Source organism: Mixophyes fleayi, chromosome 1 (genome assembly GCF_038048845.1).
Source record: "Mixophyes fleayi isolate aMixFle1 chromosome 1, aMixFle1.hap1, whole genome shotgun sequence".
Lineage (NCBI taxonomy): Eukaryota > Metazoa > Chordata > Amphibia > Anura > Limnodynastidae > Mixophyes > Mixophyes fleayi.
Window position 1 is genome coordinate 47,160,319 of NC_134402.1, and position 19,039 is coordinate 47,179,357.

At 38.8% G+C, this 19,039-nt stretch overlaps 1 protein-coding gene across 7 annotated transcripts in view; it reads left to right on the plus strand.

Moving 5' to 3' along the window:
* Nucleotides 1–16,414, plus strand: part of SLIT2 (slit guidance ligand 2) — a 216,233-nt gene extending 199,819 nt beyond the window's left edge. For 6 of the 7 annotated variants that reach the window (XM_075194716.1, XM_075194717.1, XM_075194718.1 and 3 more), the window contains 8 exons: nt 2,066–2,159; nt 2,392–2,529; nt 3,566–3,806; nt 6,024–6,154; nt 8,494–8,648; nt 9,759–10,047; nt 12,512–12,723; nt 14,626–16,414. In XM_075194716.1, coding sequence (XP_075050817.1) covers nt 2,066–2,159; nt 2,392–2,529; nt 3,566–3,806; nt 6,024–6,154; nt 8,494–8,648; nt 9,759–10,047; nt 12,512–12,723; nt 14,626–14,867 — 1,502 coding nt within the window. In that variant the 3' untranslated portion in view covers nt 14,868–16,414. Of the gene's footprint in view, nt 1–2,065; nt 2,160–2,391; nt 2,530–3,565; nt 3,807–6,023; nt 6,155–8,493; nt 8,649–9,758; nt 10,048–12,511; nt 12,724–13,590; nt 13,623–14,625 lie in introns of all 7 variants that reach the window. The other variant, XM_075194722.1, reaches the window with a different exon arrangement.
* Nucleotides 16,415–19,039: the final 2,625 nt, after the last annotated feature.

The following is a 19,039-nucleotide window of genomic DNA, read 5'->3' on the forward strand; positions in this document are numbered from 1 at the left end:
GAAACCGGCTGCACAGGAAAAAGGTGTTGGCTTTCATTTACTGGAGTGTACTATAAATATGAGAGAATGATCTGATTGGTCGCTATGGGTTCCCGCACTCTCTTGCCTATGCACCACCTTACATAAATGTCTCGGAATATCTTTAAAAAGAAAACAATATTGACAATTTAACACACTTTATACCAGACCGCCATTATCTTTATTTACCAAGAGACTTGTGTTTAAATTTCTTTACCTTTTTGGTTTCTCAACTCTGTCTGCTGGAACTTTGTTCCTTCAGTAGAATATATTTTGTTCTGTGGCCTGGGTCTATCAGCCGGGGAACTACACAGGGTTCTAAAAGCTTTTATCATTTGTAATGTGATGCTTTCATGATTCCTGAAATAAAACGTTCTAACCACTGTGCAGCGGTATTAGGCATCAAGTAGAATAATTACTGTATCTAAAAGGGATGTTGTTAGCACAGGCTGCTGTGCAGGTGAGGAGAGCACACGGTAATATATATTTTATGTTACTAGTCCTATCAAGTAACATGAAAGTGCCCCGCAAGGTAGAATTCATGTGAGTCAAGTCATCTATTGCAAAGTCTCCTAATCCAGAGGCTGTTCTGTGAGACTGCATGCTGCTGCACTAAGTTCATTATTCCACTTCATAAAAAGCTCCGTTTAGGATTTCAGTACATAGCGGCAAGGGATAAGTGGAGCAGGTGTTCCTTCAACGTTCAGCATAGTCTTACATAAAGCTGTCAGAATAACCTAGTGTACTGCAACACCAACTTCAAGCAAACCAAGGGATGTTTGCTTCCTATTATCAGAAAAACAACTGCTCCTTGGGAAGAAATCCAAAAGGATATTTTCTCTGCAAGAAGACAGGCCACAAAACAGCCTTAAGGGAGAGCTAGAGCTAACGGGTTTATGGTCGTACATAAAACATGATTTCAAATGCGCTGTTCAGTACAGTAGTAAATGGCGCGCTTCCTGCCTTCCACCCCATCTATCACACACAGTAAGAGGCCTGTGCCATATCCTGGGGGCAATTATTACATGCATGAGTGTGATTAAAGTCACTAAGATCTATAGAGATTTAGGGTCATTCACGCTACTAACGTATGTAGGAAATGATGCATGTATACGTGTGGACATATGAGTTGGATGAGTCTGGAGATACATTCAGCTCAAGCTCAGCAGCGTCTGCGCCAGATGAACATAACAAGTGTGTTCTGCTCCCCACGAGAGCAGAGAGATGTAGCTGGACCGTGTTAGTTGTGGTATACACAAGAGAATATTGTCTGGATAGTTATCAATAACTGCAATGATTTAGTTAAGTGTAAACACTGTGGTTATCTCAGCGGTGTTACTAGGCTACACAATATAACGTTTGGATGACGACAGACAAGCTTTGTAGAGGGTTATGTGTTTGCACCAAGTACAGTTCCAACCAGGGTAAAATTACACCAAACAGTTTGTGGTTTTCATATACAAGAGGTAATCCCGTCATGCGTCCATATGTAAAAGTTTCGGAAGCTTATTGCAGCTACATATTTGAGATACATTTTGATCATGGGGGGGCTGTCTGCTCTATATTTTCAATTGCATGTATCTTAAGATACGTACAACATGATGTGTATTGTATAGATGCATCCAGCGCAGAAATGCTGCAGTCATCATCATCAACTCAGAAATGTACACTAGGCCTATGGGACCTGTAAATACACGTTCTAAAAGACGTAAGAGTTTGTGGCAGTCAAAATCGGACGCATCTCAAAATAGCTTGGTGGAAGTGTGTATCAGAAGTTACACGTTAACACCAATATCCCTCCTCTGTCAGCGCAAGGGACCTCATATCTAAGATATGCTCACATTTTACGTGGGTCGCGTTTCTACATGGCCAAATGGACTTTAGGTTGTGTAATATCCTAACTGCAGTCCTGGTATGAAAACTTTCACTTACATATTTATAGATGATTTCATTTGGTCCAATGTGTGTGTTAGAAGCTCTGTAATTACCAGATACAAGGAGTCTGGCCCTAAGGACATATAGTCACTCTTCATATGCTATATTTCAGGGGAATTGTGTGAAGAAAAGCTGGATTTTTGTTCCCAGGACGTCAACCCGTGTCAGCACGACTCAAAGTGCATCCTGATGCAGTGGGGATACAAGTAAGTGTACAGCAGTACAAGGTGATGTTGGCAGTAATCACAGCCCAATGCAAACTGTAAATACCTCTTATCATTAACCTCTCTCCATGTAGGGCGCTTGCTGCTCCCTTCTCTGTCAGTACAAACACAACCTATATCTGGCTAATAACATGTAACTGCAACTGTCCAACATCAACATAACTCTACCAGACATCCAAGAGATAGAAAAACATATATTTATTGATTTTTCTAGGTGTGAGTGCACTCCAGGCTACGTGGGTGACCACTGTGATGTTGACTATGACGATTGTCAGGAACACAAGTGTCGGAATGGCGCGCGGTGTACGGACGCGGTGAACGGCTATACATGTGTGTGCCCGGAGGGATACAGGTAAGGCTACTTTAAAAACTTAAATGCCTAATCAAAACATTCTGTTCTGGATTTAAACTAATAAGTCTGTCTAGGTGGGACGTTCTTGTTCATTAAATGAACAATAAAATGTGTGGCTGCAGTTTATGGAGTATGAGGGGCAGGATTTCTAGAGGACGATCCCGAATGCTTGATTTCTGAACAAAGCAAACAGAAAATAAACATTTTTACAGTATTGAATGTTAATTATCCCAGTCAGGTCCTGCAGTAAAACTAGGGATAGATGCAGTTACATCATCACTACAGTACTTCCATGAAGCGGTCCACATGAAATAATAAGGGGTAAATATATCAAGCTGTGAGTTTCTGTCTGGTTTTGAATGTGGAGATGTTGCCTATAGCAAACAATCAGGTTCTAGTTATTGTTTGTTTAGTACATTCTACAAAATGAAAGCTAGAATCTGATTGGTTGCTATAGGCAACATGTTTACTTTTGAAATCAGCCAGAAACTCGCAGCTTGATACATTTACCCCTAAGGAATAAATCAGAAAAAAACATACACACATCAAACACAATAAACTATATATCTAATGCTACTAAACATTTAAATCAGATCTAATGTTTAGGTTTAGTACAGGGCTCCAAGCAGGTAAATGATCAACTGAACCTACAATATCATTGTTTTTACCTAGTAACTGCATGATCATATTTCCATGATTATTTGATGTAAGTAAAATACAATGATCTATGTAATGGTAAATTCATCAGGCCATGGTTTAGCACAATAAATCAGGAGAGACTGTGTGGCTCATACTAGCCATGCGCCATGAACCTCAGTGGAATCTATATTGAAGCGGCAATTGGACTTGATCCTTCAGTCTGGTGAAGGATATGAGACGTCTGGGTTCTCCATTATTTAGACCGCTGTCATGTTTTATGTGGCATGATCTTATTATGATGCCTAATCTATCTCTTCTCTAACATCCATGAACATATACTGACCAGCCTTGATAGTGTAAGTACGTAATGATAACCTACAATCCTCCACTGTTTCAGCGGATTATTCTGCGAGTTCCCGCTCCCCATGGTATTACCTCGTACAAGTCCATGTGATAATTTTGAGTGTCAGAATGGAGCACAGTGCATCGTGAAGGGCAGCGACCCTTCGTGTCAGTGCGTGTCCGGATATCAAGGGATCAAGTGTGAGAAACTCACAAGTCTCAACTTCATAAACAAAGACTCGTTTCTCCAAATCCCTTCTACAAAGATACGCAACCAGTCCAACATCTCAGTACAGGTAAGTCGGCTTTTATACCTTTAGAAACGGTTGTGCTGGTTGTATGGCAGAGAACGTGAAGGCACTGACGTTTTTCAATGTCTATATAACTAATCTTTCCTTGAGGATAAACTTCCTAATCCATGCGGTTAGTACTCAGACATTTTATTAGTACTGTGTCTGTGCCACCTCTATTTTCTAACAGGTTTTCCTTCCATCCGTTCTCACAAGTAATTGTTTTTCCTGCACAAAGTAATCCAGAATTTACAGCTCATCTTTGCAAATGTTCCAAGCCTGTGACTATTTACTTTTGTCTTTCAGAGTTGTGCCCTAGTGTTGGCTCACAAATGTCTTGTTATCTAGTAATAATGTTCATAGTGATGTCACATCTCCTTTAACACAAGTTCCATGCACATTAGAAGACCCTACCACCTGCAGATTTATTTTAAATCCAACAGAGTTCTTCCTAAAAAGATGCAAGACCTTGACAACTATCTCAGTGGTGCAGAACCGCCTCTCCCCTGTTTTGTGATTGGTTATATCAGCTTATTATTAAGACGGTAAAGTCATTCACACAACCATGGAAACAGGGGTCAAGTTTTTGCATGTGATTTAAGAGACAACTTAGTTGGACATAAGAGAAGTTTGCATCTGGATAGAGTTTCCGTTTAACTCCTACATCAAGAGGTTATTTATCCTTGTGTGTTAGTACAGATGATGCCGCGACTCTACAGTGTAAGCAGCACTCTCAAGTGTCAGTATTTCCAAAACCCATTCAATACAATTAGGGAATTGTAAAAAGGCTGTATTTAGAGCTAATTGTGGGCATGGTGTCTTTCTGTTTTAGTAAATTAGAAGTGGTGCTAAAATATCTTATGGTGCTCAAAATAATCACTGTAAATATAGAGATCAGCATTTTTGCAAAAATGTTGCACAAACCAGTGTGACAAATAATATCACCATTATGAATAATTCAATACAGAGTTTTCTGCGGCCACAAATAACAAGGGCAGCGTGACACAGCAATAGGAGAAGGACACGTGTCCTAATCCACGCAAGACTCCCCGGGACTTAGGCATCATGGCCCAGTATTAAAGAGCCACGGTGCCTTAGCACCAAGGGTTTGTCGAACCCTGATGCAGAGGATATTTGACATAATTATGCAGCTCCTTAGCCTGTTTTTGCTGGATTGTTACAGCATTTAAACACAAAGATGATCATTTTGCACTTAGCTTTTTCATGGCCTTAATAAGTAAATGTGTTTTTCTTTGCCTGGAAAATCGTGACACCAGGTACTAATGTTATCAATTGGTTATTGGAAAACACTGAAACAGCATCATCCAAATGTTCTATCTGTGCGTTATCTCCCCCAACTACCACATACCTTCCACCCATCCAATCAATAATTAATTGCAAATGTTCTACCCAGACACCAGAGAACGTTATTAATATGTAGATGATGCCCGTGTGTGAACTTTTAACATTATCAGATATCTGTATAATTCTATCATTGTTGCAATAAAACCCTTATTTAGATATTAATCTTTGCTGCACATAAAGGGGACTTTTAATAAGTAGAACACATTGGAATTCCTCATGAAACGGGATCCTTTGTTGCTGCTCCAGAAATCTTTTTTTTTCTTTTTTTATTAATATCATACAGATGCTGATCTATCTCAGAGTAGAAGAAAATACTTGTCATGTAACTCCATAAAACACATGTATGTGTTTTTTTAACTGTATGTATGTTATAGATAAAGTGAACACTGCATTATTTTGACATTACTTGGATGATGTTTATATTATCCAGACATGGTTGGCTAATATCAAGTAAAAGAGATCAGACCAGGTGAACTGCTGCAATCAAATGTTTTTTTTTCTTTACTGACAGGGGGACTACTTAAAGAAGAACTCTACCTGAAGCTTTAAATATAGATTTGGGTGGATTTAATCAGGTCCTCCAATGGCTGTAACGGTCTCGAGCTCCATTCCTCAAGGCAAGCAGGTGTCTATGGCTCTCTCTCAGGAGAGGCATAGACACGGGGGACAGACATTGGCTCCCACTCGCCCTACAATTTCGGACCTTTACAAGTATTGGGGATCTGATCCATGTTACATTTAGTTTCTGTATAGTAATATGTTAAAATCATTGGACTTCATCCAAGGAAAGTTCAAGTTTTGTGAGTTTATTTTAAGCATTATAAACGGCCCTTAACGTTTATGTTGTATCCCTCGCAGGTGGCCACAGATGAGGACAGTGGGATCCTGTTCTACAAGGGTGAGAAGGACGTTGTAGCAGTGGAGGTTTATCGGGGCAGAGTGCGAGTTAGTTATGACACTGGCAGTTACCCCATATCTGCCATCTACAGGTGAGATTACACTGGCGCTGGGCAGAGGGCAGTTACCTAACACAGCCGCTTGGTGTGAACGGTGTGTATGTCAGTACGATTGGTTAATCTGCCCTCTCCATTTATTTCAATGTGTTGAGCAGATACTTCCGCTTAGGTTACATTCTTATGACATTAAAGACATGCTTAGAATGTGAAACACCAGTCTAGACCAGGCATGTCAAAGGCTGCGTCTGGGGGCCACGTGGCCCTCTCGTCCCTCAAGTCTTTGCTTTGTCCTTCTTCAAAAAAATGTGACCTTATACCTATATCATTTACCTAAGGTGATGTTTTATTAACATCAGTATTCATTGGCACATAAATGTAGACTATAATTATATTAAGAAAGTTATATATTAACCAAATCATTTCTGACAACAGTATGTTTGTGGTGTCTTAATGTCATGAGATGGCTATGCCTAGTCTAGACTTTATTATGAGATGAAAGAGGTATATAATGAATGGCAGAGAAAGTAATCAGATGGATAAGGTTTAGTTCTCTAGGAGAGGGGCAGGAGTGTAATCACTACACTGATGTTTGCTATAGTTCGGAAATAAAGTCTGTATTGTCGGGTGATTAATATACGCTTAGTGTTGGTGATGGAGGGAAACTAGTGTGGTATGACCGCAACACAGAATACACCAATTCTGTTTCCTAGGTGTTTCATAAGCACAGTTTGGCCATGGCACAACAGAAACACAGCGGAATGCAGCTTCGCAGGCACGGTGCAGTAGTGTGATGTGACTCACACTAGCCACACATCTGGCGCGGTCTGTAGACCGCACCAGTCCTCGCTCACTCACCCTTATCTACATTTTTCACATAACTTCTCATTCACAAACCCAATAATAAACCTCATTATGCAACACACAATGACATTGCAGATTATTTCCACATGTTTACCCATCTGCTATTGGTTCTTGGCTTGTGTATGTGTTACTGCTTATTTCCCCAGCCCTTTGCTTCATTGTCTTATATTTAGTATGGGTCCCTACAGAGTGTGTGTGTGGGTTTCAGACAAGTCACATAATAATGAGAGATCTATCTAACGCACTAGAGTACCTAACATATCATGTTAAATAATTAGCCACCTTCGGGTGAAATTAATGTGTCCTTTTGCAGCTTTCACCAAATACATTGTTTTTACTGTTTAGCCCCCCTTTGTGTTTTACAGACACATTTATACATCATCAGGCAGAGGCGTTTTGGGCTATGATGCTGTCTGTGTGCATCTGTTGTGCTGTCTGCATTGTGTACATTTGTATCCAGAATAAATACCTCTGGCTGGTTATATAAACACATGGAAGGCAATGTACTAAGTAAAGGTTACACAAGGATATGTGTTAAAGCCCAATACATTAAAGTTATCTGAAGGTGGCAAGCCCCATTAGGCGTCATACCCTGAGCAGCAGTAGATCAGTCATCGCTTACACGTTCTGCTTGAGTACACTGTGCTTTCCCATAATGCTCTGTTTGACTTGGCAATCTGCTGCATGGACTCTGTATCCCATTCTAATGTCCGCTTCCCAAGCAGTAATTCTTCCTGCCATTAGTGGGTGATTGGGAAGGATTGTCCTTACTTGATTGGGCCTATTATGTGCGTAGCAACACCACTAATGAATGAATTAATAAATCAGGTAAACACCATGGAGCCGAAGCCATAAAACAGCAGGTTCAGCAGTGGTTACACAGAGTGACACTTACTGTGCTGCTTTCCATCTAGCAATAAATAGACTGCACAGAGAAGACGCCATTGTTAGCACAGACCGAGGGGCGTCCTGTATGAACCAAGAATTACAAATAATATGGGTTAATGTCGGTGCTGTGATCACCCCTTATAGCTCTGTCATTTACTCTATTGAGTAAAATAGAGAGGGTAAGGATTGCTGATGGTATAATATTCTTTCATAGAACACCAACATTTATCAACAACTATACACAGAGTGAAATAAAACGTGGAAAAAGTACTCATGAAAACCCACTTGTTTATTGTCATATTTGTAATGTAAATTCAATCAAATCAGTAGAATCTGAGCTCTACTATAAAGTTCAGGCTGCAGCTATGGACCATAAGCACAGGAAAGCTGTGTCTATGGTGTCGTATCATCTGGAAATAAATTATATTAGTGCATCATGTTTACTGCCACCCAGTTCCTATGCATGTATTACTATTACAGTATCCTTGTTATAGGTGGAAATATGTTTCCTTGCACTCTAAGCAATGCTTATATAGTTTATTGTGCTTTTTATTAAACCCAATGATTTATGCAGCTGCCTCCTTCATGGTGTATTGAAACCTATTGTTTTCCTCTTGTTACAGTGTTGAGACTATAAACGATGGTCATTTTCACATTGTGGAACTTGTTAGCCTGGATCAAACTCTGTCATTGGTGGTGGATGGAGGAAACCCGAAGACCATCACTAATTTATCAAAGCAGTCTTCTCTCGGCTCCGACTCCCCACTTTATGTAGGAGGTAAAAGATATTGCTTTGTCATGCCACTAATAGGCACATTTACTTAGCACATGTCTCCGTGATTAATACGTGTTCTCACCTCTGGATCACACGTCACTGCCGTTAAAGTATATTGATCAGAACTTCCAGACACTACGAGAATCTTCTATAGTGTTCACCTTTCACTGCTGGGGTAATTATAGATAACGCAGAACAATGCTGACCCATAGACTTTCTGCACCATTAAATATGGCCAAATTATAGCAATTTGCATCCATTATAAAATCTGTGACCTGCAGCAATGGTCTGTCACAATAGATACATATAAATATAGAGTATAAAGATATATACGTAACGAATAACAATGCACCTTTATTAAGACCAATGGAACCAAACATTTGTTAAAAAGTAATTGTGACTTTGATATAGGTTGGTTGAGGTTTCATGAACCTATGAGTAGAGTTAAGGAAAATGTTCGCTTATATTAATGCAAATCGCCTAGTTGATAATATAATCTGCAGATATTTTTATTTTTTCTGAGAGCTGCAAAATTGTTGTAGCAGATTCAAAAACTAACAGTATTTATACTGCAGTCTCCTAAGCTCTAATGCAGTGAATAAGCTCACGAGTAGAGAGTTGGAATGACACAACAGGTTTGACTTGTAGTCCAACAGCAGCTTAAAATCCACATATTCTTTACCTCTCCTATGTTCCCATTCCTACAAACTACTATTTTTCTTAAAATATATTTGACTTTACATTTTTGTTCTTATTTATGTCATTCGTGTAACGCTTGAAATGTATTTTGGGCAGCACAGTGGTTAGCACTTACGCCTCACAGAACTGAGGTCATGAGCCTCATTTGTGTGGAGTTTGTATGTTCTCCCCATGTTTGTGGGGGTTTCCTGCCACACTCCAAAAACATACTAGTAGGTTAATTGGCTGCTATTAAATTGACCTTAGTCTCTCTCAGTCTGTGTGTGTTTGTGTTACGGAATTTAGACTGTAAGCCCCAATGGGGCAGGGACTGATGTTCATCACTGCGGAATTAGTGGTGCTATATAAATAGCTGATGATGATGTGTTTATGTTGTGTATTCAAATTTACACTCCTTATTAATTGACATTGCAGGAATGCCCATGAAAAACAATGTTGCAGTATTACGCCAGTCTCCTGGACAGAACGGAACCAACTTCCAAGGCTGCATCCGGAACCTGTACATAAATAGCGAGTTGCAGGACTTTAAGAAATTCAATTTGCAAGCGGGAATTGTACCTGGCTGTGAGCCCTGCCACAAAAAAGTCTGCGCGCACGGGACCTGTCTGGCTACAAGCCAATCCGGCTTTACCTGCGAGTGCGAGGGAGGGTGGACAGGGCCACTCTGCGACCAACAATCCAACGACCCATGCCTGGGAAATAAGTATGTCCTTCATGTGGATACATTGTAACATCCTGCAATTCTAGACATGGTTCAAACAGACAACTGAGTAGTAGTAACCAAGGAGTAGTTGAAACCATTTGCTCCTTTGGTTTAGTTATGCTAAACTCTGTTATTAAATGACTATGCTACCCAAGGGCATAGAGTAAATGTACTTTAAATATTTGCCAACTCAATTTTGTTAAGCAAATACTGCATATAGATTACGTATCACACGTCACCTGACGTGAGTACATCCCATGACTGTTGGTTCAGCCCATAGGTAGGCTGCCCCCACTGGGTGGAATGTTGTAACTGCAGCAGAACTGTGTGAACTTGCTTTTACATCTATGTTCCCACTTGTACCAGGGCTGAATTATTGGTGTTCCCAGTCCTCTTTTATAATCATTTATATAGTGGCAGCATATTCTGTATTACTGTACACCAGTGATTTACATAGATCACACGTGTAGGTACAGACCAATCACAAGGCTTACAGCCTTCCATGAAGCAGACTTTGTTGGGGAGTAAATATTATATGTAAATGTTGCTGCTTCCAATTATTGAACAAAGTAACAGAATATGTTTTTTATAGACAGCGTACATTAACAATAGCGAATGCTAATACTTCATGTATAGGGTCACCCTCATGTTTCCATGGGCTGCTGGGGCTGTTATGCTCTATGATGGATGCATTTGATAAGAACTTCAGTGTCCTTGTTGTCCTGTACAGAAAATTCAATTTGTCTAGACTGTAGTTGACTCTGATGTACCTGGAAGATCAGTATTAGGAGGAATAAGCACCTAGAACTGTTTTAATGCTTAGGGCACCCAGAGTAAAGCAAAAAGTGTGTATGGACTGGGAGAAGTTCAAGTCACTTGTGTGTTTATTTTTCTCAAAATTAGTTTATGTAAGAATAGCACATAGGAAGCTTCTTCCCATTACCAAAATATGTCTGTTAGCATCTGTGATGTTCTATCAGTGTCAGGAAAACATCATTACACTTCTTGTATTTGGTAGGTCCAACCATGTCATTGGGTAATGAGCTGTGATTGCCTCTAATGTGCTCTTCTGTGGGAGAGTCCGGTCCTCCTTCCGAGGCTCTCGCTCTGCTCATGGTCAGAGTAACTTATTGTTCATGAATTGGTTATTTTCTAACTTTACATTGGTTACTGGGAGAGTGGTTTTATTCTAGAGCTCATAATAGCCTGTGTTATTATTTTTCAAGCTGCCACAACAACATACTTCCATTTAATATTAAAGATGTTTTAGTAGCACACCAATGTAGATCATGAGTAATGCACTTATAAATGTAATTAAGACGACTGAACATTGTAATCCCAATGATACATCATTCTTGTTGCTGGAAGACGTTTAGAGAACAACACCATATATTTTGGCTGTAGACAAATAAATCTCTGTCTAGTGCACATTCCCTTTTATCTCTTTGAGGACGATCTCTGATTTCTAGGTTCTGGCATAACTTTTCTTATCAATTCTTAACTACTTGCTCAACTTCAGATTTGTTGTAGCCTTTGCATCCTGGAGCCTATCGCATTTTATAATGAATTTATGCTGCTCTGACAGCTCCCAGCTGAAAGATGTTCACAGTACCTAGCACATATGTTCCTCTTGGCAGAAGTGCAGTATATAGTTGGAGACAATTTATTTGTTTATTGTAATTGTTGAGAAGGGTGTGAAATTCTCTAAAACATTTTTAAAGAGGGAGTATTCTGGTAGTGGAGACTAGTAGCATGAGATGGTTTCCAGATGTAGGACTAGTGTGTTAAATAGTCTTATATGCCTTGTTCTCAGCTTTTATATCTTGTTCCAGTACCCCAATGTGCAGTGGTAGGCTAGAATGTGCAGTGGTAGGCTAGAATGTGCAGTGGTAGGTTAGAATGTGCAGTGGTAGGTTAGAATGTGCAGTGGTAGGCTAGAATGCGCAGTGGTAGGTTAGAATGCGCAGTGGTAGGTTAGAATGCGCAGTGGTAGGTTAGAATGACTTTTGTCTGGGCAGAACACCGTCCCAAACATTATGGTCTTTGTCTGGTCAACCCCTGTTCCACCAATAGCCAGCACAAAGCAATGGTGAGTTTACATTTTCAATTAAACAGACTATGCCCTTACTGGCATTCTGGCAATTCTTTGCCGTAAAAGTTGAACAGGTTGTTCTAGACTTCCAAATTTTATTACAGTGGGCTAAGTCTTGGGGCTCAGCAACTGTGCACTCTGTTCTCCATAGTGTACATGTCCTCTGCGATAGGCACTCGTGCACCAATGTCTGTTAGTAGGAAATCGATGGCCTAGAGCCAGAGGCTGCAGCTCTATCCATCCCACTTGTAATCCCGTCACTGCTGCTCTTACAGGATATTAATGTAATGATGTTTATATACTGTACTTTATAATCGCCCATGTTTACATGTTCGGTACATGCATTACAAGTTTTCTCTCCTTCTCTTGCAGATGTATACACGGCACCTGTCTGCCCATCAATGCCTTTTCCTATAGCTGTAGGTGCTCGCAGGGCTATGGGGGGGTTCTGTGTGATGAGAGTGAAGAGCAGTTTAACCCCTGCCAGTCTCTCAAATGTAAGCATGGGAAATGTAGGCTGTCCGGCCTAGAGAAGGCCTATTGTGAGTGCAACGCTGGTTACACGGGAGATAGCTGTGATAAAGGTAAATCCTTCATAAGCATCTGCTGTACAACAGACATTTTATATACTTGCTTATTCATATTATATAACGCACACAATTAGATAGCGATGTGCACCATGTTCGTCTGCTTATCCAATAAGATTATAGTTTATAGAGACACTATTTGACGAGCCCCGTTTATAAGTATATTCAGATATTTGTGCATGTGGGGGGTGGTGAATTGTATTTATGGTATTTCAATACTTTATGAAAAAAATATATGTTCTAATAACGTAAAGAGATGTATAAAAACAGATAGCAGCTAATTAATTAATTTTTTTGGTGCATAATACAAATATGGTCTCCAATAGTTTTGCAGACACCATACTGAAAGGATCTGTAAAGTAATACGCTGTTAACCTAATGTTGCCCCAAATAACCACTTCTCTCAAAAGTTTGCATTTAAATAATTAAAATATTATAACGTTAACGGGGAACCATCCCCAATTACAAATGATAGGTTTGTTACAGCAGAACTATAAATATTTGAATGTCATTGTTTGAAAGATTCGTTTATAAATTCTTCCAACAACATAGTCAGAATTTTAAAGGGGACATCCGGCCACTTAGCGATATTTATAACGATTGTCAGTTATTGAGACTGGCTGCTGGATTCTAATATTCGCACAAAAACAAACTAAACTTTGTGAAATCCCTTTTTTTTTTTTTTTTTCATTTTTTTTTTTTAATTGGTAAAACTAAAATCTCACCACCGTAAGTGAAAGCCTGGAGTAGACTTTAATCTTTCTGCACTTTCTTGTTGACCTGTCTCCTCTATGTATCTATGTTCTGTAATGGTCAATGATTCCACACTTTACCTTATGGCAAACTCTGCTCTTCACCCTTCAGCCTTCACTGATTTATCCCAGAGACTTCCACAGGTGAGACGGGTGACAGACAAGGGGTCGCTGTTTACCTCTCCTCCTCCCCATCATTGTGGTGCCTCCTTCCTCCATACATCACTGTCTTCTCCTTTCCTCTTCCTCAGCTGACATTTATTTATTTTGTTTTCAGCATGGATGTGACTGGGAAAAGGGGGGACAGGGCTCGGGAAGTGATTAACAGAAGACTCATTTTTAGCTGGTTTATACGTCTGTAATTTATGAAGCTAGTGGAATGTAATTTGTATTAAGCTACAGATTGATTAATATTGAACTGGAGGTGTAATAAATTAAATCGCATGCTCTCCGAAACAGTTCCCTGATGTAAACAGAACCAGCTGTTCCACTGAGAACAGTGGATGTATACCCTTCTATTAATGAAAAGATTTAAGCAACCAATTTTGTTGTCACGGTAATAATGTTGTATTTATGGCTTACAGGCTATGAGAATTTTCATAAAATAATGGGCACTTAACAGTAAAATAATTAGAGGAGATAACCAGCCATATTAAATATTCAATGTCAAAACTTCCTTCTCCCAAGTAGCTAGAAAGACAGTGTGTCAATGGCTGGGACCTCTGCTGTTCAGCAAAGGTTCAATCGGCATGGAGCCTGTGTACAATATTACTACCCCCCCGTTCCAAATGCCGACTCCCTGGGTGCGGAACCTGTCAAAAATGTACTCTTGACATACGAGGTGTTGGCAGTGATGATGACAATTAAAATTGAGTTGCAGCTGGAGAATGGTGCACTACACGGGCTCTGAGGTGGTGCGGGTAGGGGGTGTTAATACTCCTAATTTACACGGCCTCAGACATCAGATCTTTGCTTTTCTGCAATTGTGGGGGAGAAAAAGGGGTTTAGCAATAAATATTCAGCTTGGGTGGACATCACTGTTAAATGCTTACACTACTGTGCATAGATAGAGTATGAACATATATAAAACCAGAAATGGCTTTGTTGCTTCTTAAACACATGGTCTGATTTGATATTTTGCTTACAGAAGTCTCTTGCCGAGGGGAACGGATCCGAGATTATTACCAGAAGCAGCAAGGTTATGCTGCTTGCCAGACGGCCGAGAAGGTATCGCGACTAGAATGCAGAGGGGGATGCTCAAATGGCCAGTGCTGCGGACCATTGAGGAGCAAGCGACGGAAATACGTTTTTGAGTGCACCGACGGCTCTTCATTTGTGGAGGAAGTTGAGAAAGTCATAAAGTGCGGCTGTACAAAGTGCCCCTCCTAAATATGTCACCGTCACAAGTCCTTTGAAAACGTTGTATACCTTTTTTGACCGTGTTGAACTAATTCAAAGTTGATAGTGGAAAATATTGGAATTATATTGTAAAATACAGAAACAGACTTATTTTTATTAAGAAAATGACATTTTCCTGACTGGCAATTCAAAAATAAAATAAAAATCAACAAATATGAGTTCTTAAAACTAGGACTTCTCATAAAGAAGAAGAGATGTCAAATGAACAAAGAGATGGAGGGAAATGACCTTGATTTGCTCTTTGCATCACGTGGAAGTAAAAGCCGACACTCAATGTTTCTCACGTTGAATTGGGGGAACGATCGGCCCAGATACGTTGGCACATTCACTGGCTGCTACATATCAGCGTTGTTGAGTACTGCCAATGGGAGAAACACATGAATATGATAAAGGACAAGCTGTGAATAATAAGGGATCATGTTCATTTACCCGTCTGCATTGAGCAGCTACAGGGGGAGCTCTGTGCATTCCCAGTCATCTGGACAAGACCCATCACTGGACTGAATAATAGCCAAGACTTCTGGTTATAAATATATTAATGTCACGTGATAGCACAAGAAGCTTACGGAAGTCTTCATCTAGCCCTTTTTCCAGTATTATTTTTTTTTTTTTGTATTATAAAAATTAACTGGGCCATTAGAAAAGAAGTCTGGTAGTTTGTTTTGTTTTTTTTTAATTAGGAATAATTTTTTTTTCAACTTGTAAGACAAAAAAAAATTCTAAGCAGTATTCAGATTGAATGAGACATATTTATTGTACCGGAGTACATCATTCTTAACAATTTTAGGTTATCCCTATTTTTCAATGCTTTAATATATATTAATTTATATTTGTCCTGATATTTTTCTATTTTGGTAAACACAAAATGACTCAACGTCAGGATATTTTCCTCTTCTAGAACTAACATAGCAGCTTGTGTCGGCTGGATTTGTTTAGTCTGATATGTGTTGGCTAATGTGGTTGTGTAACCCGCCATGTGCCCGATATCTGGGGCACAGGCTGAGAAATGTACAATAGAGTGTCTTTAAAATTAGATCAAAAATGATATAGAAGTATTTTTTCCCTACATATAATATAATGTATATTTACGTAAAACATAAAGTTGTGTTGTAGACAAATGTCACTAGTCGGTAGGAGCTCCTTACTATCCCCCATGAAGCTGTATCCGTCTTTTAGAGCAGATTATACTGTTCACAATTGTGATTTATTTTATTTTCTCCCCCCCCCCCATAATAAAACTACCATAGTACCACGTGGTTCCCATGTTAATATGCTGCTGCTAAAGAACAGTATAGGATTGTTAATGGTTGGTAGTGGGCTGTGCTCTCCTTTTCCTTAAATAAAGAAAAAAACAGGCACTCTGTACAAATACATTTGTTATGTTGAATTTTTTTTTATTTTTTATTTGTATTTACAAACAAAATAGGTGTACATGTATAATGCAGTGTGCTTTGTCTTATCCGGACTGATGTCAGTGATGCCACTGATGTTTGTAAATTAAACAGATATTACTTCCATATTTTCTGAGTTGTCTTCTTGCACTTCTGCACATGAAAAATATATATATATATATATATATAAATGTTCTTAACTTGCAACAAAAATGCGAGCCGCCTCTCTGGAAGGAATGGTTTTCTTCTTATATTCAGCTGGTGTTTAAAGGCAGCAGGCTTAACATACAGCTCTAGAATGTCCTGTGAACAGCAGAGGGATAGTGAAACTGTCTGGAATCCAGCTGTACTACATTATTACATAGTAGCAATATAGTATCGGCAGAGATTGCATTGTTACCTAGGGACCAGGCAGGATTTCATATATGAATGATAAAATATGTAATATAGCAAGTACTTCATATCTGAAAAATGTTCATAAACTCCTTTCCATAATTGGGCAAAAACCCAATACTGTGTTTTTTTTTATTGCTATTTAAAGTAACCAGTTTTAGCATAGATTTAATGGAAACAACAATTATGTTTTAACTCATACGTTGCAAATGATAACAAAAGATTTGCAATTTGTTCATAATTAAAGCAGCAATCCCATTATAAATGTGGAAGGCTATAGGAAGAAAGTTAGTATGTACAATTTTCCTTGCTTTTTCTTCACATGGCTATTAATGATTTATAATTCTGTACAGTGTTATGGACTACTATCATCATCATTTATATCGCGCCAACATATTCTGTAGAGCTTACCATGGCAACCACAGTCACATGGCACATTATGTAATGAGCAGAGAGGCTTTGGAACACCCCTCAAAGCTTTGCATAATGTAAGATCCTCCCCCTTTTCCTTCATGTGATATGCTGAGAGCTGTGAGCCTTTGAAAATGAGATAATGATTTGCAGGACAGCTAAGAAAAATGCATACTTAAAAGGTACTTAACTTACTATTTAAAGAAAACATTAACCTTCTTCAGATTGCTGCTTTAATTGTATCTCTTTGTCTTGTGGTTAATATATAGCACTTAGAACATTCTAAATGTGGAACTACAATAAATTTGTATCCAGCTCTCCTTTTACCACCCACCTTAGTCTGCTACCCTTTTCTTGTTTCTTCCAATAGACCTTGGGAGACAGCCATCACTTATGTCTGATTACACTCTAAAACACAGTTTAGCCATAATGCTGCTTTTGATGATGTGTTTATATGTTGTATTTCAGCCATAAGGTTGTAAAGACATTATTAAAAAATATTTGACTTTTTTTTTTTCCAACTATGTGGTTAATAAATGAAAAAAATGGGTGGAAATAATTTTCTAACACTGAAGACAATGAGAATCGTGGTATACATTTAAAAATCATTGGGAACTTCCGAAACTGTCAGAAGTTTACACTGATTTAAAAATGTCAGTTTTAAATTCCATTCACTAGTCAAACAATAACAATTGAATAAAGTTATATGAACAAATGTGTGGATTATCTGCATGTCAAAAGGTTGATTAAATTACCAAGAAAACTATTTCAGAAAATAAAAACTATGGGCATCATTTATTTTTGGGTCTCTGTGTTTTTGTGTAAAACCCATGAAACAGATGTGCACTACTGTCATTTATTTTCTAATTATTTTTCCCTTCTTCCCCTTCTGTAACATTGTAGAGGTATTAGAACGCCTATTGTCAGGCTTGATTTGGCTGACACCGCACCCAGAGACCAGGATTGCCAGCCAAACAGTGCTCAGATCTCAATCTTTAAAACCAAATTCAATTGTGAAAAATACTTACATTTTCATATTACCTTAGAGAATAATTTAGGTTTACATTGATCGGACAATGTTTTAGAGGCATTTTAGGGTAATATGACTAGATTTTTATGGGTACTGTAGGTACCAATTTATTAGGTTTAAACTGTATCTGTATTGGAGCTGTAAATACAGGATGGAAATAGGAGGATGTGAGGTTATAAGATTGCATCACTAATTTCCTAAATCAGGTCATAAATCAGAGGGATTAATTGCCCACCAGGTTTACCAGTTCAGCACAGTGATTTCTGGCCACGAACAAGTTGATGAGAGAACAAATACCTTTCAAGGAGATGATGAGTGATATTGATGCCAGTCAGGAAGATACTACCGAGTCACTTGCTGGTAGAGTTCTTATTGTCATTTTACGTTCAATGTCAAACAAAATACACAGTACATTAAAGAGTTGTGTTGCTCAATATTAAGGGAGAATTGCCATATAGACTAGAAAGCTTGGCACTGAAAAACAAAGTTTATTATACCTACATGGTAGAGAAAACAAAGATGCAAGGGTTCTTCTGTTGATTGGGGGACCGGGCTTAGTTTTTATAAGCTATCCGCCTTAGTCAGTAAGTCACTTAAAAAATAAACGGCGGGAAGCAGAAGAAAAATTGAAGGTCATCGTTGTAAAGGTCAGCGCGGTCACAAATATTTTCGATGATCTGTTATGACTTTGGTTATGTACTTTATCTCTACAGCGTGTTTGTTTATGTTTAGCCTTGGTCACTATTTACAGCTAGATACAAGCATTTTAATTGCCTTTGTATAGGTTCCAGTTAACCTCTTCAACCTTCTGATTCCTTAGTTAATACACAATTTTATAATACATATATATATGTAGTGTTTGTGCGGCTGGATGTTTTAGTGCAGTAACATCTGATGAGCCATGCTTACCTGTTCAC